Here is a 26,945-nt window from a genome sequence, read left to right on the forward strand (position 1 = left end):
TGGACACAGATGGATTTTTGTATTTCAGAGAATGAACTCATCTGTAAGTGCGTAATTAAGACAGTGAACATATGACACATAGCTGCCAACTCGACTGGATTTTCCAGTAGAGTACCGAATTTTGCCACTTTCTGGATGTCTACTGGTTTAATAAAAATTCTCCTGGTTTTTGTACAATTTTAAAAAAATTCCATAAAATGAGTAAGTTTTCTTAAAAAAATCCCTATTGAAATAAAATTTTTGTGCAGATTATTGCTTGTTTGATTATTCAAATAAATGTAACTGTTAAATAAATGAAGCGAGCCTCATTTATAAAATTCAGTTTACTATCTTTGATGATTTAAATGCCTATTACTATTCAAAATTATGAACAAGCATAATATATAGCATTTCAAGATCATTTAATGTCATGACTGGAAAATATTGCAGTTTTTCTATTTTGATGACTATAAAAATCATTAAATTTCCCTTTGTGTAAAATATTTAGTATATTTTGCAACATTTATCATGATGCTTATGTTATTTCATAAAAAATATACCGTTTTTTTTTCTATCGATGTTGCCAGCTGTGTATGATAGTAATATGGTGTTATTACGACGTGCAAGGATATTTCCGTAACCCGAACTGTCACGCCAACTACGAACACTAAGGTGCCAAATAGATTTTAAACTTGCAAATGTTTTTAAAAAAGCATGTAGATGTTTACCCAGGAATGGCTGCAAGTTATACATTTCGGGTTGGTCCCTTTCTGTGATCAGGGGTCTGTCCAGACATTTTGTAAGAGGNCAGGGAAAACACAGGGAATTTTTTTTCCAGTTTTGAGTGGCAACCTTGGTTAATTGTAAAATTGTGAAAAAATTACTAGTAATTTGTGAATATAAAGTAAATGTTATGTCACATTCTTTCAACCAGGGTCGTGTTTTTGTGAATTTGCGCAAATAGGGTCCTGCGATTGCAAAAACTTTTTCAAGGAGTTTTTAAATTGTTAAGTTATAGATATACAAGATCATGCTCAACACTGTAAAATTATAATTAAAAAAATTAAATTATCAAAAATAAACTGCAATTATTAGCGATGCAACATAAAGTATTTGATATTTAGCTTATACTGCTGAACGCAGGATATATTCATTTCGGACAAATAAAGGAAGAAGCGTGTGTCGAAAACAAAACTTAGTTCGTTTACATCTGCCTTTCTTTCCCCTCCTTCCTGGGAAGGATTTATTCGATTAACAAAACAATAATGAAGATAAACAAATTTGTGAAGGGTCTGTTATTAAGTTAAAATATTTTGTGAAAGGTCCGTTTTTATGAGAAGATATTTTGTGAAGGGTCCGTTGACGGACCCAAATTTCTTCTAAACAGACCCCTGGTGATATTTATTTTCCTTTTCATAGTTTCTCGCTGGCTGTTGCATGGAATTTGCCAAGATTTGACAATTATTCTGCCACAGATCACAATACAGAAATTCCCCCTGATGTGCTAATTTTGATTTCGAGTTATCACTGGGGAGATTCCAGTATCCTGATTTGTTTCAATAACAGGGGTGATTGTGCTCCGAAAAAAAACCGGATTTCTGGATTTTTCTCTAACTGTGATCCGGAGATCGAAGGTTCAGACGTTTAAAAAAAATCATTGATCACATAAGTTTCCGGAAATCAAATTTTCTAAAGTGGAACTTAAAAACACAGTTTATATTATTTGTTTGTAAAGGAGAGCCAGATAAGCTTATATTCAAGATTAACATTCATTTTTTATCAGTAAATAGTTATTATAATCATAAACTCAAGAAAGAAAGACATATTTGTAAATTTCAATTACTTCTCCAGGTCATCATAGGTATGTGTAAATGGTATAGGTATGTGTAGAATTTTAAATATATTTTAAGTAAAAGAAAGATTGAGAAAAAGGAAAAAAACCTTGTTTAAATTTTTTTCCAATTTTTTGATTTAAACTTCTTTTTTTTTTAACTTAAGAAATTTTCTGGAATTTTGATTTGGGCTCACAATCACCCCTGCAATAATGAATGGACCAATGTCAAGTTTTTGTAAGTTCCAAGCAGCTGCCTGCGAGAACCTTAAAAAAAAAACATCAAAAGAGACCAACTCGTAGCTGCCCCTGGGCAAACATCTACATGTTGTTTTTTTTTTAAATATTTGCATGTTTAAAATTTATTTGGCACCTTGGTGATTGTAGTTTGCATGCAGATCACAATACGTAAATATTCCCTTATCACTTTCTGACAGGTTTTGTTCATTACAATTCAATCAATTTTAATGTCATGTTGTTTGGTGATAGTTTTCTCAGCAGTTACTTATCATTTTATTATTCGTCACTCGGAAAGTTCGTGTTGATTCCATAACATTGGGTAATGCACATAAGTATAAAATTAAGGATTTGTTCAAGTTATCACTTTTTCAGTTGCTCAATTTGTCACAATTCCATAATTATCTGCATCGTCTTCGTGATAGTTTTTTTGGCTGTTATTTACAATATTTTCATCCCTGTCTATATTATTGTTAATAAATTATTGCAACACTTGAATTTCTATTTTTCAAGTTAATATATATATCTGTGAAAAGAAATTATCTAATAAAGGGATAGTTTTTAACAATCTCAGTGAGTGTTTTGCTATGTGGTGCCGATTATACTGTAGCCTCAGTACTGTAAATGCAAATCAGTGAAAGGATTAAAATTCAAACATAGATTAAAATGTGTGCTGTCATGAAACTGCATTTTTACAAAATATTTCAAAAATTGAAGACGAAGCTACTATATGAAAAATTTGAATATCCTTAAAGCTTGCTAAATTCATTGAGCTGGGATGGCTAAGTGGAAAAAGCATTCGCCCTCCAATGAGGTGAACCGTTTTCAAATCCCAGCCATAGCTAGTCAATACGAATCCGCATCTGACTTGCACTGACTACTGTGCTGGCCTGAAATATCATCAGTGGTGGACGGATCATGGGTTAGAGTCCCTTTGCTGTTAGGTTAACCGTGAGAGACTGTTGTGGTCTTCCTCTCCACGTAACACAAATGCGGTTTAGTCCTGTAAAAAAAGTCCTCCACGATTGCAAATTTCTCCTAATACCTGATCCAGGAATTCCTTTGTCTTATGGATTGGGTTAAAAATTTCAAGCCCATTAAGTTGAACATTAGTAGTCGTGAACTCAAAAAATAGGGTCGGCTGTTCAGTGACTGTTATAAATTGAAATAAATTTACTAATTAAGTGTAGAAGTGAAAAAATGTGCTACCTGCTGAAAGCATAAGTTATCGGAAATGTTACATTTCACTCTCAGTGGCAATGTTAAATATAATATATTCATTCTTATTCGTCCGGACAAAGTTTCAATTTAAAGGCTTTTAAACTCATTAAATTTTAATGCTAAAGCATTTGAGTATCAACTAATAATAATAGTAATTGTTTACATCATTTTTGGTCACAAATTTTTTCTCATGCTTTATGATATTTTCAGTTAATGGATATAGGCATGAAGCCAAGTAGAAGAAAAAGTTCTACTTGGAAACTAAAGGTTCTACTTAGAAGAAAATTTTCTTCGCAAATTCTCTTTCTCCTTCATTACTAACTTGAATCTTAAAGTGTAGAAAACGTGAGTTCAGACAAACATAGAGTAAGCCAAGAAAATCTAAATACTGAAAAGAAAAACTTAAAATATGCAAATGAAAATAAATTATGGGATGATAACTTGAGATTACGCAACAGAGAAGTTCTCTTCTCATAATTTGTTTGCATTTTAAAATTTTGAGGTATTTTTTTCAGTAATTGAAACTTTATGACTTACTCTAAGTTTTCCTGAACTTTTTCTTTCTTTTAAATTTTAAATTAATAATGAAGGGGAAAGAGAATTTGTGACGAAAATTTCCTTCTACGGCATGGCTTCCTCTTAAAATTTGTACTTGTCATGAACGTCTTTTTTTAGTTATTCAACAGCTCCAGTAATATAAAATAAATTATTTTAACAAGTTTTTAATAACCTTTTCAGAACTGAATTGTTAATTCATTTCTGAATTGTAAAATTAATGGTAGATGAATTTACTCATCATTATTGCTTGAATTTAATTCTTCACCATGTGTGTGGGATTATTTAAAATTAAATGAGTTAATTCTATGTTTAAACCGAAAATATCCTTTGTTCCTTTTCAATGAAAACTAATTCATATTATACTTGTAGGTACAAGACAATTCACCAGGATCCAAGGCTGGCTTAGAGGCATTCTTTGACTTCATAGTGGCAGTTGGAACTACTCGCTTAGTAAATCATTTCTTTTGTCTTCTTATACTTGAAATGAAATGTAAATTTTTTCTTTAACCAATTGCAGCATAGAGACAGGGTTTGTTGGTGTTTAAATCAACTGATTTATATATATATATTTAAAAAGTTCAGAAACAGTGTTTTAAATTATTGATACTTTTATTATTTTCCTTTCTTAGTTTTAAAATTTAATTTAAATAAATTGCTGCATTAATTAATTTTAGTTAACAAAATTTCTTTTTTGGTGTGTGTTAAATTCCAACACGTTTAAAATAGCATTTTTAAAAATCTTTTAATTCTTGAGATTGAAAGTACATTTTAAAGTACCTAAAGTAAACATTTAATGCTCTCTTAATATAGACTTGCATAGCTGTAGAAAGTAATTAATAAACATGAATTTTTTCCACAAAAAAATGTTAATTAAAATTCTACCTTTTGATTGAAAAAGCATGGAATTAAAATTTGCATTATATTTTATTGGTGGGAAATGTATATTTCTAAAGCTTGAGGTTATATTAAAAATAAATTACCCTAATTGCCAAAAATAGAAAAAGAAATGCTGCTGAATTGATATTTTTTTCTTGATGTAGTGTTATTCTTCCTTTTCAAAGTCTATTTGAAACAGTGGGGTTATTCACTCTTATTTTTTTCTCATAATATGTTTACAGTATATTTGACATTATCAGCTTTTTCTATAAAAAAATTTTGTGAAAAAAAATTCCAATGAGTACATAGATTTTTTAAAATTTTTTTTAGCTTAACTTATCTATTTTGATATAGGATTAAAAGTGAATATTTTAATACAAAAATATATGGGTTAAATATTTATTTATTTTCTGATGAATGACTACATTTAAAAACACAATCTGTTACATTTATTTTTTCATTTTAAAAATCAAGAGAGAGAAAAAGAAATCTTAATTTTTAATTAAAATTATGGTTTGCTAATTCAAACTTTATTTTAATAGTTAAAGTATTCTTGAAATTCTCTATTTCATCTAGTCTTTAAATTTCAATCATGCATTTGTTTCAAAATAATTCCTATGCATTCAAAGCTATGTATTATAATGAAAAATTGTTTCAGGTAGATAGAGCTTCTAAAATGTTGTTATAATATTGTTTTAATATTAATTTGATTAAAATTTTATATAAAGTTTTGTTAATCATAAATCAAAGTTCTTACAGTGTATTTGCATAAAAATAAAAAAAATCTGATCTAAATCAAAAAATTCCAATTTAAATAAATAAAAAAAATTTGATTTTTTAAAAATATAAAAAATTTTAAAAAAATCTCAAACCCTGCTTAGAGATAGATCACTTATGGTGTGAAGCTACTAAATTTTAATTCTATCATTATAAAAAAAAAATGAGACAATGTGCTACTTCTTTAATCTTTTAATAATTACAAATTGTTCTATTATTATAATTGTTACTATTTCTTATTAATTGTCTTTCTAAATTGGAATGGCAAAAAAAAAGTATAATTTTTCTGTTTCAAGTGATATTATTTATCAGCACCACCATTTATGAATGAAATTTTTTTAATATTTCTCATTAGTTTACTCTTACTTAAATTATATTTTTTAATTACTAATTTACTTAAGCCACTTTAGAGACCACTGCTGATGTGTTCACTAATATTTCAATTTGTGTAAAAAGGATAAAGCAATTGTGCTGGACTGATAATTTTGATATTTTATATCTTATAAGAGATTTCATAGATTTAAATAACAATTGTAAAAAAAAAAAAAAGAAGAAGAAGTAATTTAAATCAAAAGTTTTTTTTTAAATTACTAATTAGTTTTTTTTTAAATTACTTTTTTAAAGAAATCACTAGTTTGATTTGCAAAGAATTATAATATGAGACATTTTAAAGTTTTCATTGTTTTATAATTCATTGTTTTATAATATATTAATTTTAAGAAAAAGTCTATATTTTTTAAAGCTTTGTTTTTTTTTTTTTGTTTTTTTTTTCATTTAATAAATAGGTTAGTTGAGTTATTCTACATCAAAACACAATTTGGTAATTTCAAACATTAAAAAAATAAATAAACATGAATTAATCTTTTTATTTGTTTGTCAGTAAATAAATATGATGCATATCTCTTCCAAGTTTTAAATGTGTTGTATTATGGTTTTCTTAGTGTAGTCAATGTTCTATTATAATCAAATCAAATATTTGTGGACTGATATTCTTTGCTTTCAATGACTCTAGAATCAAGACAATGATACCTTAAAAGAGATACTGAAAGTGAACATTGAGAGGCCCCTTCAAATGACGGTGTACAGCACTAAGAGTCAGACGGTGCGTGATGTAGAGATCACTCCTTCAAATACCTGGGGAGGGCAGGGACTTCTTGGTGTCAGCATCAGATTTTGTTCCTTTGAAGGTGTTAATGAAAACGTTTGGCACGTATTGGTAGGTGTTCATCCCCATTCTTCTTAAATTATTTCAACCTAAATGAATCCAGCCCTCATTTCTTTGACTACTATTTATGTGACAGTTAAAATAAAATACGGCAGAAGTCAAACTTTTTCTAGAATGATTTTGAGTATTAATTGCACAATTAAAACATTCTTTAAATGAAATGTTTTAAAGTATGCATAATTGTTCATAAAAACTATTTATTTGAATATCTTTCAGGAAATTCAACCACATTCCCCTGCAGACTTGGCTGGTCTTTACCCTTTTGATGATTACATAATTGGGGCAGATTCTGTCCTTCATGAGGTAATTCTTTTTATTCTCTTTGTATGTTAACCAGTAAGAAAAGAATACCTTTTGTCTAGAAGTGTACACTTAAGGTTCAAGTAATTTCTGAACAAATAATTTCCCTCCGACAGCTACAAAATTCAGAAAATATTTTTCTTATTGTTTGGAAACACTGATCTATAAGATCTCTTTAAAATGTGAATACTTTTTGAATTGAGAAAAGAAGTTCTAAACTCATTGATAAGTTATCATGACTTAAATTTAATATTTTTAAGATACATATAAAATTAAATGAAAGCTTAGGCAGAAGAACGAATGTTTACATTTTGCTACTCACACATTTTTGTTGCTGTTTAACTTAATTTGTTTTAAGAGAACTTAGAGTTTTAACTTAGAATAGTTTAATGTATCTAAATTCATCATTGAATATTATTAAAAAATTGCCTCCTTGTCTATAAGTTTCACCCCCTTTGTTAGTTATAGTAAAAAAAAAAGGTGACAATGGATCCATTAGATTTAAATGAAGTAATTAAGCGTTTAAAACTGACATTGCTTTCTGTATTGAAAATGACAGATTTTTCACTCTGGTTTATCGGGGATTTGACAGTAACTGAGAGTACTTTTGATTACTTAACTGTGAATACACCTTGGGGGCATTATTCATTTTTGAAAGTTCCCTTTTGGTTAGCCTCTGCCCCAGAGATTTTTCAGCGAGTAATGCCATTGATTTTGACTGGTTACGTCGAGTCATTCAGTGGCTGATCTGGGCTAACGCAGAAGACGAATTAACCAGTCTAACAAAAGAAAAAGCCTAAACAAAGAAATAATCTGCGTTTGAAAGTTAAAATTTTTAGTTCAGAAGTTATTGAAATTGGTGCATCCAAGAATTACAGCTGTTACAAAGTTAAAAACTCCCAACTTATGTCGTTGAATGACAGAGATTTGTTGACATGGTGAATTATGTTTCTAAATTCCTTCATCAACTATTTCATTGCATAGAGTTCTTCAGAAAAATGTTATTTGGTCATCTGATCAAAAAAAAAAAAATGCTTTCTTATGTTTAAAGGAAGAATTACAAAGTTAGCATATTACAACGTAAATAAACCAGTTGCTCTGTCTGTCGATGCATTATTGGAAAAAAGATGCGTTATTGAAAACCATTCAGAATTAAGTTTGGTTGCTTTACAACAGGTTTATGATGTCTCACAAAAAGTAGAATTTGAAATCACTATTGGTATGATTTATCCCAATTCTCTTGCTTTATATGTTCTAAAAATAGAAGAAGTGAAATCAGAAGTATAGAGAATAAAAGAACTGAAAAAACTAGGAGCAAAAATGCTGAAGCTAAGAGCAAAAACTGTTAAAGGAATAAATATAGTTGAAAAATGAAGAAATAAACTGATATTTTAGTTTTTTTTTTTTTTTTAATGTTGTGAAGCTCCTTCTTAGATAAATTTGAATAGTGTAATTTTAATTAATATTTAATTTTCTCTTCTCAGAAATAGTGACTGGGAAAACTGTTCTAAAACATAACTTAAATTATGTGATGTGTGCATCTAATTTTTAATTAATGTTTTTTTTTTTATTTTTATCATAAAGTTTGAAAAATTAAGTTAAATATTGTTAAATATTATGCATAACTTTTTTACTTGTAAATTTAAAATAATTCAATTTTCAGATTTTAACTGCAATAATTTTCTAAATAATTCAACATAATTTTTGTTTATCATAAAGTTTTGAAATTTAAGTTAAATACTGTTATTAAATATTATGCATTTCTTTTTTATTTGTAAATTTGAAATAATTCAATTTTGAAATTTTAACTGCAATAATTTTCTACATAAGAACAATAATTATTCTTTAAATAGATATTATCTTTGATTTTTATAGAAATGATTCACAAGTTTGCATTTAAAAATGTGTGAATTATTTTTAAAGATTCGAATCTTATTTAATCCTTAAGAAATGAAACCAGCTACAAAAGGTCCTAAATATTATTCTTCACACGAAATTTGTTTATGTTTAGAAATGTTTTCCTTTTTACATAATAATGCAGATGATTCTTCATCACATTTTTAACTATTTATCCCTCTTTTTTAGTAGTACTATTTTATGCATGAAGGATTTGTTAGGTAAAAGGTCGTAATTCTGCTTCCTATTTTATGTTGTATATAAATTGTTTCAGCTGATTTTATTCACTTTTTTTTATTATCTATGTACCATTATACTTATTTTGTCTATTTTACGCAATAATTGTGATAAACAGGAATAAATTGGAGAAAAGAAATATATAAACTCAAGGATTCCAAAGGAAATTTAATAAATGTCAAATTAAAATTTTTAAAAAAAATAATTCTTTCCTACGTATTCATCACATGACCGTATGATATATGAATAAAAACAGATTCTTTTATTTTAGTTTTGAAACTAGTTTATAAAAATTGTTGTTCACATTTTGATCTGCTTCAACATTCTTTGTGCAATTAAACTCTGCATTCGTATCAACTCACTTGAAAGTTAGGATAATTCAAAAAGGGTAACACACCTCTTTGTATACAGATTTTATATAAAATATATAGTGTTATGCATTGAAATGAAAAATAAATTAATAATATCACTTCTGAATAATAATTCATACCTGCCAAGTCTCCTGTTTTTTAACAAAGACTCCTGTATTTATCTCCCGTTTACCTGTATATTCTCAAATTTCTCCGTATTTGTTGAAGTAATTTTTTTTTAAAAAAAGAAAGCATTTGATAAAAGCATCCGCAAAGGCAAATTTCACCCAATACTTGATCCAGGAGTTCCCTTGTTTTCTGGATTGGGTTCAAAATTACAGGGCTACGGAGTTGTTACAGTAGTTGTTATCCCAAAATTGGGTCGGCTAGTAAAATCTTCATTTTTTTATTTCTCCAATATTGGCAAGTATGATAAATAAATTTCTTTTAAAATTATTGTTGTTCATTTAATGTAGATGATCAATTCATGTATTGACGTAGGAGAAAGAATTAAAAAATTTCAAAGAGAATACATTTTTTTAAAATTTAAAATATACTTTGATTTCATTGTATATGAAATATGAAATTTTTTGAAAAGAAATCTTTATCTTTAATCTACTCCAGAAGTATGTTATAGCACATTATAGCAGAAGTATGTTATTTGAGCTACCTCTATATAGCCAAATATATAGAGGTAGCTCAAATAGTTTGTTTGCTACCATTTCCAAACTAAATATTTTTTCCATATAAGAAAATAATATACATGTCTTATTATTTTTTTAAGATTATTAATTAAAAAATTACCTTTCACGTAAAATACTTTAGAGTATTAACACTTTTTGGGGGTGTTATAAAAACCCTTCCTACACAGTATGAAAAAAAAAACTGGCTGACCTAAAAAATTTTAGGAACAAAATCTTTAAGAAAACTTGGAAATTTGAAACCTGATTTGAGTGGCCAGAAACTGCTTATATTAAGTTTACACACATTTGAACTGATCAAATGTCTTAATATTATTTTTGGGTAATACAAATATCTAGCAAATACAAAAATATAGCAAATTGCTTAATATAAATTTAAAAAACAATGCTGATCGTTGGTTAGTTCTAGTTTAAAAGAATCAACAGAAACTATCACATAAACTGATTAGAGCTATGTTACTAATGTGTGCTTTATTATTTCATTCAGAGCAAAGAGCGCTATTATTTTTATATCTATCTCCAGGATTACCATTTAATATTGATTGCGAAGACTAGTTTTAAACTTTAAAAAAAAGTAAAAAAAGGAATATATTTTTATCAATATATAACACTTTGATCAATAAGCAGGAAATGATTTTTTTTTCTATTTTATTTTGTCATTAATTGAACTTACTTTTGAATCTCTAATAGTTTCTTCAATTTATTCCTGTTTATCACAATTATATTTGGGTTAATGATGTAGACCAAATTGCAACTTAACAATTCTTTAATTTCTCATAATTTTGATTTCTGCATTAGTTTGAATTTTTTAGTATTTTATGGGAGTATTTTACAATTGGTGTACATTTAAAAAAAATTATAGGTTTTAACTTCATCCATTTGGGATTTATCTAAGATCCAAGGTGAATATAGAGCACATAGCTGCCAACTCTACTGGATTTTGTCAGTTTCTCCTGGTCTACCGGTTTAATTAAAATTCTCCTGGTTTTTGTATATTTTAGAAAAATTCCTAAAATTGAGTAAGTTTCCTAAAAAAATCCCCATTGAAATAGAATTTCTAACAGATTATTGCTTGCTAGAATATTTAAATAAGTATTACTAATACATAATGAAGCGAACCTCATTTGTAGAAATCAGTTCAAACTTTTTTCATTCTAAAGTGTTCAGTTTATTTTTCTTTAGAGCTCTCTTTTTAAGTTAATTTTTAAAAAAATCTTAACTATGATATTAACCTATTAATATTTAAAATTATGAGTAAATTTAATTCATAACATTTCAAGCACGTTTAATGTCAATCATAACTGTAAAATGTTTTGTGTGAAAAGTACATTATGCAACAATTATCATGAAATCTTTCCTAGAGTAATTATTATTTCTCTTTTCAGTCAGAAGATCTTTTTAGTCTTATTGAAGCTCATGAGGGCAAAGCTCTGACTCTCTATGTTTATAATGTTGTGTCTGACCTGTGCAGAGAAGTTGTCATCACACCCAACAAGAATTGGGGAGGAGAAGGAAGGTCTGTTGTTATTTCATTTTTCTGCTTTGTCTCCTTTGTCAACCATTGAGTAAATGATAAAGCAATTGAAGAATTGTTTCATTCTGATATTAAAATAATGTAGATTGAGTCAATAGTTTTTGAGTAGAAGAGTTATTCATCTAAATGCAGAGATGATTGTGCTCTGGAAAACCTTTCACTGACCGCTTTCCGGAAATCCAGAAGTTTTGAGAAATCGTCGATCACATTTTTGTGTAGAAATTCTTGTATATCTTATTTAAAAGTATTAGAACTAGAATTTATACTTGGCATCTCTTACATTTGTAAATGTTTTTTTTTTCTAGTGGAATAATAAATGTGATTAGAGACAAAAGTGAACTGATAAATAATTATTCATTTAAATTATGCTGCATATAATTTCATTAGAGTTTATAATTGTTATATATTGTATAGAGTTAGAGTCATATAATTGCTTTGAAAATATCAATGATTTAAATTTATGAAGACTTTTATTTTTTGAAATGCGTCTTGAATGATTTTACTCAAGAAAGTTTCACGATTTTTGCTCTCACGATCACCCCTGTAAATGTAGGAAAATTTTGAAGTCTGGTAGATTCTTGCGTGTGGGCAAACATAGACATTTTTGTCTCTCTATATTATACAAAACAGTTACTGCTGCTATATCGCCCTTAAAGGTGCTTTTTTCATTGGGTGTTTTTAAAAAGTGCTTAATTTTCTCCTTTCGAAAATGAGATTTTTTTTTCTTTACCATGTCGATTTTTGCCATGTATTATGCAAAAGCATGCTTTTCCCATTGTTCTATCCAACGTTATTAACAATTCATTCAGCCGCAAGCGATTTCGGCGTGCCATTGGTCCATAGCGTATAAAAACACCAATGATTTTACATGTTTGAGGAAATACTTGTAAGTCCGCATGTGCATATACTGATCTGGGTTCGGTGAGATTATTGCACTCTCGTGTGCAACTCTGCTGCATTTTGTAAGATATTCTCAATTTCAGGCTTCATTTTTCACCCTCTGATATCGAAACGAAAAATCTCTCGAACATTTTAAATGGCTAATATAATCAAGAAAAGAGTTCTTTGTCATCTTATAAAGTCTTTGAAAATTATTTTGCATTTTGTTTATGTATATGGTTTTTTTTTAGTGCTTGAAAAAAGTGCTTTAAAAAGATTTGGCTACTCACCCTGTGCCATAACTCATGAGCAATGTGAAATTTTTCTCACTACAAGAGAAATGTTTATAAATAAATGTTATCAATCGAGGCCTTAGTTTTCGTATTATTTTATGTCAATATTATTTTTTTGTGTTACATATTTCGGTTATGTGAACAATGTTTAAGCAAAGTAATTTGGATTTTTTTTTACTCGTATGTTATGTGGCACATACTCATATATTAGAAAACTGTGTTAATTGTCTCACTTTGATTAAATTTCACATAAATTTTTGCATTTTAGAGGCCATGGACCAGTGTGTTAATTTCCAGTCCTGTTGTCATTAATAGTATCTGATAAAAAAATTTAAAAGCTGTTTTATTGCATCTGCTTTGCTTAAAGGCAAAAAAAAAATTGAAACAAAGAAAATATGAATAAAAACTCTTGTGGAAAAATACTCACAGAGCACTAAATGTTGCATCCCTTTCGATTGCACCAAAATGTCTGCGTCATAACAAAAATCCTTTTAATCATAACATCGCAAAAAGATCATTATTTTTGTACGTTTACTTCCTGAAAGATTTTCGATATCACAGTTAAATTCCAGAAAGCTTGCAATTTGTGATAGCAAATGTGACTGTGGAGCAGTAGAATGGTTATTGGGGTTCAAAAGGTGACCACAAATAGGCTAATCAATTACTGCAGATATTTTTAGGTATTAAAATAATCGCAAATTTCTCTCAAGGAATTAATTTTCTGAAAAAACATATAATTTTTTTTGACTGATTTGGTTGAAATATGGGGGATCCACTGGAGATGTGGTTTCAATACTTTAGTCAGGAGAGCAATCAAAAGTTTGTGCGCCATTTTAAAGTGTGTTGTTTTAAGTGATGAAATTCGTTAATTCAAAAATAATTTCATGTAAAATTTAAATAATTATAATCTGTATTTATCTTTGTAAAAAAGAGTTTTATGCTATATAGTAATGAAAATTTTCTATAATATAAACATAAATAACGCATAGTAAATACTTTTAAGAAAAAAAAGTTGTAATATTGAATTAAAATGCTGTCTTGAGACAATAGTGTTTAAAAATTAGGTTTTTGGTCAATTGTTTCTTACATTCCCTCTGTAAAACAATCCTTATTCAATAGCAATTTTCTTACATGTCTAAATGCAGAGATGATTNTGTGTGTGTGTGTGTGTGTGTGTGTGTGTGTGTGTGTGTGTGTGTGTGTGTGTGTGTGTGTGTGTGTGTGTGTGTGTGTGTGTGTGTGTGTGTGTGTGTGTGTGTGTGTGTGTGTGTGTGTGTGTGTGTGTGTGTGTGTGTGTGTGTGTGTGTGTGTGTGTGTGTGTGTGTGTGTGTGTGTGTGTGTGTGTGTGTGTGTGTGTGTGTGTGTGTGTGTGTGTGTGTGTGTGTGTGTGTGTGTGTGTGTGTGTGTGTGTGTGTGTGTGTGTGTGTGTGTGTGTGTGTGTGTGTGTGTGTGTGTGTGTGTGTGTGTGTGTGTGTGTGTGTGTGTGTGTGTGTGTGTGTGTGTGTGTGTGTGTGTGTGTGTGTGTGTGTGTGTTTGTGTTTAAAAAGCATTAATAATTTGCTTAGGAATAGATGAATAATGAGATAAAAACTTTTTACACAGAAGCAGGAACAGAAAATTTCAATTAGTGATAATGACTTACGTAGAATTCTGAGTTAAAACTAATAGTTTTTTCTTTTCTTTTTTTTTGTGTGTGTGCGTTCGGTTCTTTTCTGGTCATTTTAATTTTACAGAAATTAGAATACAATCAGAAATCAGTATTTAATTTCTTTGTATTAATACTTAACAGCCAAATTCTTAACGTAACAAGTAGAAGAGGAAAAGTATCACGCTATAAAAAAAGGTTTCTGAAAATATGCTTTATACTATAATGCTTAAAAATTTCGAGAATAAATTTGATTCATAGGATAGATAGTACTATTATTTAACTAAAATTATTCTTACTAAAACTACTTACTTAAATTAGCCATTATTGATGCATCAAAGGTATTAAAAGAGTAAATAATGCTGACTGACTGATAAACAAAATATTTTTAATAACTAGAGAATTATTTTGCCACTATAATGAACTTTTGAACTCGAATGGCTTACAGCAAAATGAATGCGCAAAATCATGTGTTGCACATGGTCAAAAAATCCTTATAAGTATAGTAGTATCAAAAAGGTTTTTGTTAGTCCCTTTTTTTAGATTATTTAAAAAACCATTTTGCAAAAATGTTACTGTAAGCACTTTTTTCTTTTTTTTTTTTTTTTTTGCAAAATTTCAATAGTGGGGTTTTAGAAACATGTTACTTACTTGGAGATGTCTGAATAATTTTTATTCATTTTAGAAATTGTTTAAACTATTTTTCGGTTGTTTAGAATTTTCAATTTTTGAACAAGTGGTTGCCATTAAAAATGTAGATGCACTTTCTAACTATGCTCTGTATAATTTTTACAGCTTAGGATGTGGAATAGGATATGGGTATCTTCATCGAATCCCGACCAGACCTGCAAAAGTGGATGTCGTGAAATCTCCATATACGCAGATGCCTCAAAAGAGTGATGGATATTCAACAGTAATTTCAACAATTTTGAATTTCCTTTTTTTAATTAAGTGACAGAAGCAATGCTTTTTAAAAAAACTTTTTGAAACAGAAACTGTTATTTAAACAACTTTTGCTGTAATTGAACGTTGAATTTCATAGTCATTGTATAATGGACAACTAGTAATCTTTTCAGTTGATGGCTGTTAGTTGAGCCTACTGCCAGATCATAAATATTTCTCTCAACTTCGTTCTAAACAAGTATTGGTTTTGAAGTGTACTCTAATCGAGGTTTCCCAGATGTCAAATTAAGGTTTATTTTCACCCAGTAAAAACCTTTTAATGTAAACCTAAAAAGGCTTTTTATGCGGTTTACGTGTAAACCTTCTAATCTTAAAACGAGATCTGTGACCATCTGCTCTATTCAACGCACATTACCCTAATCCAAAACCTTTGAAAACAACCTTCTATATAAAAGCCCTAAATCGAGGTTGACTTGTGGTTTTCAAGCGTGAAGAAATCCTTTCATAGGGCTAGGATCGAGGTGAAAATAGTCTTAAATCTAGGAAATTATAAAGTTTCATTTCACAACGTCTTGTATGCTCAGTTAAAATCCACCTTGTTGTGAAGTTTTTATGGGCAATGCAATTTAATCCTATCGCTAGTGTGACATCAGCTAAAACGTCATTAAAGTGACCATTTTACCTCAATAACATTATTCTTTTAAAAAGTTTCAAAAATAATTTTTGACCCTTTTAGGAAGAAAGGTTTGAAACTGCAATATTTTTGCTTTGTTGAAAAAAGGTTTTTAGTACAAACATTTTCGTGACAATGAAAAGAAAATTCCAATACGAGATTTCAGTAAGGTTACATGTTTTCTGGGTTTATTACGTAACAGTTGAATCTCTTTCCTGGCTTCAAATAACGATAAGACTTGAGGTAAATATTTACAGAGGGTGGCCACGTGGGATACCTTGAATTTATTTTTTTCTAGAAAAATCAGGGAAATTTAAATAAAAATTTGAAGGAAAAACTGGAATCTTTTTTCATTCGTAAGAATTTTATTAATTTTGCCATCCATTATGCCCACTTTATTTAGGTGGAAACTTATTGCTAAACAGTTGAAATATTGCAAATTTAGAAATATTTTCCTTGCTTCCATTATAACTCTGTTTAGTTGTTAATAGAATGGGTAAAAATAAAAAATGAATTTTTGAATTTCAGAATGCTTTAGTGCGGAATAAAATAAAATTCTGTTGTAAATAGAATAAAATCGTCAAAATGTTTTAAAAATCTATTAATATCTTCTGTTTGCGCATTGTACTTAAAACTAATGAAAATTTGTAAAAGATCATTTATTTATTTATTAGGGTATTTAATTTTATAAAGTTCTCAAAAAGTTATTTGGTCCTAATTGAATAACAATTTTGCGCTCTTTCTCTAGCAACTTTTGTACTCTTAGCAAGGTTGCAAAAAAAAAACCTGCCCAATAAAACCCGCCAGGGTTTTACTGGGTAAAACCCACCCTAAAGTGGGTTTTACTGTGGTTTTTCTAAGATTGGTTTCTTTTTTTATCCTCTGTTATATTAAAGAGCTATTCTATTGAAATATATATGTTGTCTAGCCTAAAAAAAATTAACCTATAGTGAAGAAACTAATTGCGTTGGAGACTGAAGAGTCACCTTGCTGGCTAGATTTGACTATATGGCCATTGGTTCGCTTTTTATGCAAATAAAAAAAATTTCGCAAATATTTTTTAAGATTAAAATATAAATAAAAAGTAATCTTGTGTTGAAATAAGTTTCAAATGTGTGGTGTATGTGAGTACATATAACATTTTGTATTGTGATGTCAGAGGAAACTTTTTTTAGACTTTCACATCAATTTATTTGTAATAATTTTCTATATGAAGTCAATTTATAAAATTAAACTTAATTAATAATATTAAAATAAGCTTTTTTATAATGAGGTACTTATCCCTGCCCTCTCTTTTGAAACCCCCCCCATAAAAAAATGTAAACCCACCCGGGTTGGGTTTTTCTACAAAAACCCGGGTTTTTTGCAACCCCAAATCTTAGCCAAAGAAATCGTTACATTACTTTTTTCTCATTCAAGCCACACATCTTTTTCTTACAATTGCTTAGGACAAATTGTTAAAATTGTTCTATTGACACTAATTTTCACGATTCTGCTTTTACCTTTTAAAACATATTTTTAATTATACTGTTTTGTTGATAAATATTTGTGCCGGAAGTTAATAATTGTTGGGTGCATTCTGAAGATATTTCTATTTTTGTCCTTAAAAGATGACTAAAGAACCAAGAAATATGTGGAAAACATGTGTTGTTTCTAATGTCACTTGCCACTTGGGCAAGCCTGCTTGGTGAAACTGAGCAAATTTAAGGCAAAGTGTGTGTTTTTGTTTTTTCAGTGGTGCCATCCTATGGCCAAGAATTCGTCTGTAGCCACACATGTCACGGCCCGTTTTATAGGGCGGGCCCATTCATTCATTCATCCACAGATCGTAATTTTGACCTGAATCAGAAAATGGTCGATCTCCAATCCAGTACCCCCAGAGGTATTGATTTGTTATGGGAACATGGGGGACTTTGAGAATCGATAGACAAATTTAACGTGCATCAGTCACCATTTACTGCACGGGGACTCTTCGGCCAGCGGGGTTCGAACTCTCGGACATGTGCCCAGCGCCCTCCCGGCTAGGCTTAAATGATGAAACTAATTTAAACTAAAATAATGTGGCTAGATTGTGATTCCTTAAATATTTCGATTTGAAATAAAAAAAGCAAAAAAAAAAATAAATAATAATAATAAATTTAGAGAATTTCACAGAGCTTCTCTCTATTGAGTACGCAACATGATGTTCAGCAATTTTGCATTTAAATGAAAATTTCAAAAGAGAAATGAATCGCAAAAATATATAAGTGTATTTAATAATACTTGTGCAAGGTTTTTAGGTTACACTGCAGTTGCTTTTGTGCAAAATCTGCTTGAAGTAACACATTAAACATTTTTTATTCAATGAGAACTATATATTAAACATGTTATATTCTCCATGTCTATCTTAGTTTTTTAAAAGTTAATGCTTTACAAAAGACTAATTTTAAGAAAATGAAAAAATAAAACCTTGTTAGTTTTTTAAAATTTAGTCTGATCTAATTATTCTTTTAAATATTTTTACGAAAACAACTACATTTTAAATAAAAAATACGTTAGAATGTTGGCATTTTTCTTCGAAGTCAGATAAATTTGAACCTTTATTTGAGTAGCCACTACTGAATCTGCAATTCATTAAATAGTAAAACTCTACTGAAATGTAGGAATGAGACAGTACTTCTGAAGGTTTATTTTAAAAAAAAGAAAAGCCTGAAAATGAATTTTTTTTAAAAATCAGGAAACCTAAAAATAAAACAGTCCCAATAGAGCAAATAGAGACCAAAAATACAATTTTTATTATAATCTGGCCAATTTTTATTATACCTTAGTAATTAGGAATACAAAATATGATTCAGAAAATATCTCATTTTTATCTTCTTATAAAAAGTGGGCAGATTTTATGTTTATTGAAGAATCTAGTACTGAACTACTCAAAAAGAATGCTTTACTTATTTTCAGAAAAATAAATATTTTATGACAGTGATGTGTTTTTTCAGGTCCAATTGAATGCGACTAACCCAAGTTTCATCACACAAACTGTCCAACAAGAGCAAAATGGAAATCAAAGCATGCCACCTGTAGCAGCATCAGGTGATTCTAATAACTTATTCTCCCATTGAAGGAGCTTTGTTTATTTACAATCAAAACAATTATCTGACTCATTAACAACTAACCTCAATGACTTTCTTATTTAAATGAATTTTAAAACGAAGAAAGTTTATTTTAGTAAAGATTTGTGTGAAAATCTCACTTGCATTTATTGTCTGTGACTATTATTTTTGTTTTTGATACAAAATTTTCACTCTAAGGAACTATAAACATTCTCAAAAATGTCTTATTGGTGTTAACACTTTAGAAATTACTTTAAAGTAGGGGCTCGCCTTGCTCACCAACCCTCAATCATATAGCTGTTGTTAATCTCAGGGCTCACTTTTCTCATTTAATGTCACTATGTTAAAAAATGATTACTTTTATTCACTCTTTTTAAAGCTTAGTCACTTTTCTTTAAAATTTGCATTTCATCCAAATGGTCATAAAAGGGATGAAGAAAAATAGGGAAATTCCACTTTCAATTGAATATACCTCTTGAAATGTCGATCGAGGAATTATTCATCTGTCTTTTGTTTCTTTATCTCAAATGTTGTGGATTTCTTCTTGAACTGGATTTTCTTTTTCCATGGCACTTTGAAAGTGCTTTTTAATTTTGCTTCATAGAAATCAAGCACTCTTAAAAGCTCTTATTTTACATTGAAAGTGTTTATTATGCTATCTATTATTATTATTTTTTCCTTTTGAAAAATCTGATTTTAAAAAATAAATAAAGTTGTTATTGTGATATGTGAATTTGAGTGATCTCTTTTCCATCGTAAAACCATGTCTTTTTGTCATCCATTTTGTTTTATATTAATACAATGCTATATTTTTGATGTGTTACGAAATGCTCGTTTCAGGTTTCTGTAATGATTTATTCAAAGATCACTTTTTAACGCACTTAGTTCTGTCAGGATTCCACTTTTTTTTTTTTTACCATTTCCATTTTATATATATACATACAGGGCTGATTGTGCTTCGGAAAAAAATCCCGATTTCCGGATATTTTGCTAACCGTTATCCGGAAGTTTCCGGAGATCGAAGGTTCAGATGTTTCAAAAAATCATTAATCACGAAAGTTTTCGGAAATCAAATTTTCAAAGGTGGAACTTAAAAACACAGTTTATTTTATTTGTTTGTAAGCAGAGCTACTTTATAAGCTTATGTTCAAGATTAATATTAATTTTTTATCAGTAAATAGTTATTATAATCATAAACTCAAGAAAGAAAGATATATTTGGAAATTTCAATTACTTCTCCAGGTCATCATAGGTATGTGGAAAATGTTAAATATATCTTAAGTAAACTAAGAAATATTGAGAAAAAGGAAAAAAGCCTTGTTTAAATTTTTTTTGATTTAAACTTCTTCTTTTTTTTAACTCAAGAAATTTTCCGGAATGTTGACTTGGGCTCACAATCACCCCTGTATATATATATTATCTGATGTTATTATAGCCTGCATATTTTGAATTTAATCCCTTTAGAGCTGTAATCACAGTTTATGCTCATGCAATTCTTTCTTCACTGCACAAGTATCTCATATGAAACAAAACCTGTGGGACAGATCACATGGACGTGATCTCGATATGGTATTCTAGTTTTAGTACATTTAAACTTGTGTGAACCTTGAGAATTACTTTTTCTCCATACATTGAAGAGATTGAGGTAGTATCACTTTTTGAGGCAATATATTAGCAACAATTCTATCGAAAACCCACATTTATTTGTTGTTTTCTGCCAGTTCTAGTGATTTTTTCACATTTGATACTTTAATGCATTATATTTTACTTTAGTAATCACTTTTTGCTGCATTTGTTTCATGCCAATTTCATCGTAAAACTGCTTTGTTTTCCTCTAGTTCTTTCTTTCCTTCTTCTTGTGCAATAATAACAGTTATTTAACATCTCAGCTCTTCACTTCGTATTTAAAAACTCATCATTTTTTAGATTCCTCACAAGAAGTCCTCTCTGATAAAAATCTATTTAAAGAAAACAATAGCAAATAACTACAATTAATAAATATGTATTGATTTCACATGATAGCAACTATGTCTTGGCCTTTTTTTTTTTCAGTTTGGGAAAAGTAGATAATATTTCTTTAAAAAAAATCAATAGCAGTTAATTGAAATATAATTTAAAGTTATATTTCATTTCTACAGCATTAAATTTTTCTAAACAAATTGTTTTTCTTTAACTTATATATTTATATATGTATTTTTTTTTTTTTTTACTTTTATATGTTTTAACTTATATATTAACATCGTTTTTAAGTCACTATCTATCACTTTTTAAAACAATTTTGTAACTTTTTCACTACTTTATCTGCAATGACCTGTTGACTGATCATTAGATAGGGTTTCCACCAGTCAGGGAGAACAGGAAAAGCCTGGAATTGTCAGGGAATTTTATTTCAACTCCAAAAATCAGGGAATGGTCAGAGAAAGTTGCAATTTTTTTTACAAAAACCTGGAAAATTCCTACATTATACCTGGAAAAAAAACATCTTAAAATTATCAGTAACAGTACTCAGTTGTTGAGATTCGAGTTAAATAATTCTAACATCTATTACAATTATTTATTGCAAAAATTTCACATTTTAGACAAACTGAAATGCTTCCTTCCTCACATAATATTTATTTTACATAGAAAATCTAAACTTGGCATTACAGATAGAAGAATCAAAATTTTCTGATGAAAAATTTCGTAGCATAGATGGTATTGATTTTCATTGAAATTTACTTCATATACCTGGAAAAGTCAGGGAATTTTTTTTTCTGAAATTGAGTGGGAACCCTGATTAAATCAAAAGTTATTCAGTGTGATCTCTTTTTTTTTTGGCGCACTGTATATATTATAATAATTTTAGCATTTCCATATGGTGATAAGTTACCTATTCAGAACATCTACTTTTTTCAACAGATTTTTAATTCAGTAGATTGGCTGTCTATGTTTTCTTCAAGAAGTGTTGAACAAGATTAAATTATTTACCTGTGACATAGTTGTGAATAACTCAGACAGCTTAGATATTTCCCCTTCTTAAAAATCATACAATAACATCATTAAAAATGAAGATCTAAGTGTTTGAAAATTTCTTAGATTTTCAAGATGCTTTTTGACTCTAGACAATCTTTCAGTTTTAATAACACCTAAAAGCTTTTAATGATACAACGCAATTCTTGTTTGCATCTTTAAGATATTTATTGACACTTTATTTTAATTCATAAATTGCTTATATATTTTATTTATTACTTTATAAGTTAAAATTTATATATTTTTTTAAAGAAAAACTAATAGAAAATATGTTTTTTAAAAGTACATTATTTTTCATTTAGAGGTCATTTTTGATAGCTTTTTAAAGTTCTTTTTAAGCTCATTTTTTAATAATTTGAAATCCCTTGTTTGTGACAAAATAGTAAATAAATTATGCAGACAATTGAGTGTGTTTGTATTTATATTTTTCATCATAAATATAGTCTGGTTTTACATTAAAAGTGGTTGCTTACAATATGATTTTTATAACACACGAAAATCAAACTACTATTAGTGCATTTTTTTTAACACATTTTCACGAGAACTTTCTTTTTTCTTATTATTAATATTTGTGATAGTCTCTTTTTCAAGTATGAAACTGCTATAATGTTCTCAAAATATAAGTTTGATATTTTTTATTGCATTTCATGATTTTGAATTGTTTTTTTTTTTATTATAGTGCCCATTGTACCATCAATACCTACAATGGAGGCTGATGCTGGTAATACTTAAATATATTTTGTTTTATTTTATTGAAGTCGTATGATAATTTGAATATTAAATTTATTAACTGGAGAGCTGTGGTGACTCGCGGGCTCAGGGGCAGATTCGTGGCGACACTGCAACATTGTTGCAGAATGTTATTGAGTTCTTGCAGAAAGATTTTTCCTTAGAGAAGTAAAAAATTTAGCTTTTCTTTACTGCAGAAATTTTCAAAAGATTTCATCTTCAGAATTATATTCAAAAGATGCCTATCTCGTGACAAAAATGGTGCTTAAATGCTCTCATTTAACAAATTTTTAGCTTTGATTTAACAATCAACAATCGCTAAAAAGAAATTCATTACTTAAAATTGTGAATAGAGTGCACACCCTAATCCAAGTGTGTAATTATATGTATGTTTTAAATTTTTAAAAGAAAGTAGCATTAAAGAATTAAGATCATTTTAAAGTTGATTTCCTAATGTATAACTGATAATTTTTAAGCTCATAGTGAGCAATAATCACTTTTTTTTCATATCTGCATATCAAGGGGTATTTAGCATTGATGTTTTTATATCATACTGGTGGGTACAGACTACTTAGAAACTCCTTGGAAATAAAAATATCTCCAAGGAGTACTTGGAACTACTTAGATTTCCAAATTAGTCCTTAGAAACTCCTTAGATTATTGTGGTGCATAGATGAACTTACAAAGTCCTACTCCAGGGAAACTAAATAATATGACTTAGCTGTCAAAATCTAATAGTTTCAGGAAAATTTTAAAAGAAAAAAAATTTTAATAGCAAGAGTAAGAAGAAAAAAATTACAGCAAATAATTTTAATTTTACATGTTTCAAGCAAACTTAATTAGTAATTTAATGATTTTTTTTATTTTTTATAAAATGTCTTAGATTTTCTTACGCATTCAAATTTAAAAATATAAGATTGGTAGGTTTTTATGTTAATCTTTAATATCTGTACTTAAACAAGATTTATTAAAATATTTGAAACTGGAATATGTATTTATGTGTAAAAGTAATAACTTTATTTTTCTTGATGAAGTTTGACAGAGTCAAAATTTATTTCAAAAGGGCTAGAAAAAATATGCAAAATATACATTTTTGCAAGTTCCTTATAATAACTTCTTTTTAATTAAAAAAAAAACTTTCTAGTTATCTTTACACAAAGTTTTTAAATTTTTGATAAGTCCTTAAAATTTTGGACTCCTTGTTTTTCTTCTTCTGATCTCTGTATGAACCCTGGATATAAACCATATGATCAGTGGTCATGAGTTAGAATCCCTATGCCTTAACTGTGGAAAGTTTTCGTTTCCATGCAATACAAATGCAAGGCTAGTTTCCTCATGAAGGCTAAAATTGTCTTATTGGTTAATCCAATAGATTATGCTCTAGTGGCTTTGAAATGCAGTCGTGAGAGATTTCCACCAATTCACTGATTTCCTCCAAACCCTTGATTTGCGAAACTCAGCAAATCAAATATTTATGTTATGGGAAAATTTCCTCGGGGTTTCGCTGATCTAAATCTAAAATGTAACTTTTATAATTTTTGCGAAATCTGGTTAATATCACATTTGTTCCTCTCTTACCTCCTCTTTAATCCCCCCTTTTTTTTGCAGCCCAAAATCATGTTTGATTTCAAGTTTTTCACAAGACTTAGTTGCAAATCAAGATTTGTAACAAAATTTTTAAATCAATGCAGTATATTTGTTCCTTTTATTTTATTTGGTTTTATTTTTTATTTTATTTGGCTAAGTAAAGTTTTTTCGCACACTAGTTATAAAAATTAAGAAATTTGATTTGAAAATCTGAAGAAAGGAAATTTTCTTAGTGTTTATAGTATAGGTCAAAATCGACGGCTGCCTCTAATCACTGAGCAATGGAATGTAAAATGGCGATTCAAAATTTTTCTGTCACTTTTTGTCACCAATGCACCCCATAATTTTATTATTTCGTATAATTAATATGAAAATTCTTATCATGAATATTTTATAACATTCTGAAAATTATTTTATTCCATGCTTGTTTCCTAACATTTTTCTTCATTTGAGAAATAAACCTTGTAATGTTTACGATGGGTTGAGAAATTTTTTTTTTTTTTTTAAATTAGAGTTTTTAAAAAAAAGTGGCCATGTGTATCAAAAAGTGTTGTAGAAATAGAAAATAAAATGAAGGTGTTTATATTTTTAGTGAAGGCAGACAAAATGGATGCGTCTCTGAATAATGTTTGCATTCAGCCTCTAACGACAACCCTCAGTCTGCCTGGAATGCCTGTGATAACAGTGAGTGCAACGTTGCCCACAAATACTCTAGCAAATTTAACTATCTCATCACCTGATTCAACAACAACAACGGGTATGTATCCTCATTAATGCTCCTAAATTGTCCTTATTTGCACCAGTGGCGTAGTTTTAAGTGCATGTTCGAGGGGGGTTATCGCTCACCTCCTGATATATATATATATACTCAATACGTTTAAGCCTGGTTGGTAGGAAGCTGAACTCGCGTTCGTGAGAACGGGGGTTCAAATCCGGCCGACAGAAAACTGTGGGAAATGGTGACTGGTGCACGTTAAATCTGTGGAGTCACAAAGTCCTCCATGACAAATCAATATATCTGGGGGTTACTGAATTGGAGATGGATCATTCTCTGGTTCAGGTCAAAATCACAATCTGTGGATGTATGAATGAGTCCGCCCTATAAGCGGGTGTGTAAGAAGTCAAATTCGTAACCATAGATGGCAGCACGGGAAAACAAGACCAACTGCACCCCCTCTGCTGCCTTAACGGCCGACAACAACAAGCACTTAAACTACATAAAGTGAATAATAATACTTTTTTTATATCTGCATCCTACTTACCTTACAATAGTTAATTAATCAAGTAATATATATAATTTCAGAGGGGGTTTTGTCCCCCAATCTTCCCCAAAACTACGCCACTCATTTGCACTCAAGTTTGCCACAAACGACTGTTTGTAACTATTTTTGGCCTCTGAGGAGACTATGACAACTTTTTTGCCTGAAAGGGCTAGAAAAGCAATTATTTTCAGGAAAAGGAGACTTTTCTGTACTCCTAGCGATGTTCTTTAGCATAAATTGTATTGACATATTGACAACCTGTGGCCCACAGGAGCTTCTAAACACAATTAGTATTATTTTTTTTTCTCAATAAAAAGAGGTAAAATATGTTGAAAATTTTGAACTGCAAGTTTGAGTCATTACTTTTTAATGCTTTCAATTTGCTCAGATTCCATTGTAGATCTATTTTCTTTTCAACGGTTATTGCTACGAAATTCTGCGTGGTTTTTAAAAAGAAAAACAATTTTTTATACGATATTACGGTGCATGGATTTCGAATTCAAGTGATCACTTTTCTATATATGTGTATATATATATTTAAAATAAAAGTATTTTTTTGAATGAATTCTAAAAATTAAAAAAAATTTATTTTCTGTAAATATACAAATTTTTTTTATACATAAATATTTAGTGCTAGAACACTAACGATAATATTAAAATTACACTAACATTTATATAAAAATTATCATATTTGCCACATACTTGACTAAAGGGATCATGGTATATGACAATTAAGTCATTTAATAAAATTTTAGTCATATTATTGAACAAATTTTGTTCTTATTTAGGCAACTATTTTCATAGTTTTTAGCAACTATTTTGTTCATTTTTTTTCTGTGGCAACCCTGCACAATTAATTCGATGAAAGTATTAAAACTAAAATAATGCTCAATACATGTTCTACATTCATTAAAATTTGAAATGAGTGTCACTTGCTAAAAAGAAAGAAAATGTATGTACATCTGAACTTTTTTTTTTTAAATCTAAATTTTAATGAACATGATATCTTCTAATATTGCTAGATATCAGAATACTAAAGAAAAATTCCCCTTAAACTTGAAAATGCTCTGAAATGCAAAATAATAATAATAATAAAATGAAAATTTAAAGAATGGCAAAAACTAAAATAAAGTACCGCATATCCCTGTGCAAAC

At 28.8% G+C, this 26,945-nt stretch overlaps 2 protein-coding genes across 2 annotated transcripts in view; one reads left to right on the forward strand and one right to left on the reverse strand.

The window, feature by feature from the left end:
* The window catches only part of LOC122272596 (monocarboxylate transporter 12), a gene marked incomplete at its 3' end in the record, with an annotated part of 552,146 nt that overhangs the window by 142,671 nt on the left and 382,530 nt on the right, over positions 1-26,945 (reverse strand).
* Positions 4,196-26,945, forward strand: part of LOC107450696 (Golgi reassembly-stacking protein 2) — a gene marked incomplete at its 5' end in the record, with an annotated part of 28,667 nt that continues 5,917 nt past the window's right edge. Inside the window, 8 exon segments of the mRNA XM_071182948.1 lie at positions 4,196-4,276; positions 6,492-6,695; positions 6,921-7,007; positions 11,574-11,704; positions 15,335-15,452; positions 19,091-19,184; positions 22,893-22,934; positions 25,122-25,286. Coding sequence (XP_071039049.1) covers positions 4,196-4,276; positions 6,492-6,695; positions 6,921-7,007; positions 11,574-11,704; positions 15,335-15,452; positions 19,091-19,184; positions 22,893-22,934; positions 25,122-25,286 — 922 coding nt within the window.

Source organism: Parasteatoda tepidariorum, chromosome 7, assembly GCF_043381705.1.
Source record: "Parasteatoda tepidariorum isolate YZ-2023 chromosome 7, CAS_Ptep_4.0, whole genome shotgun sequence".
NCBI classification, from domain to species: Eukaryota; Metazoa; Arthropoda; class Arachnida; order Araneae; family Theridiidae; genus Parasteatoda; species Parasteatoda tepidariorum.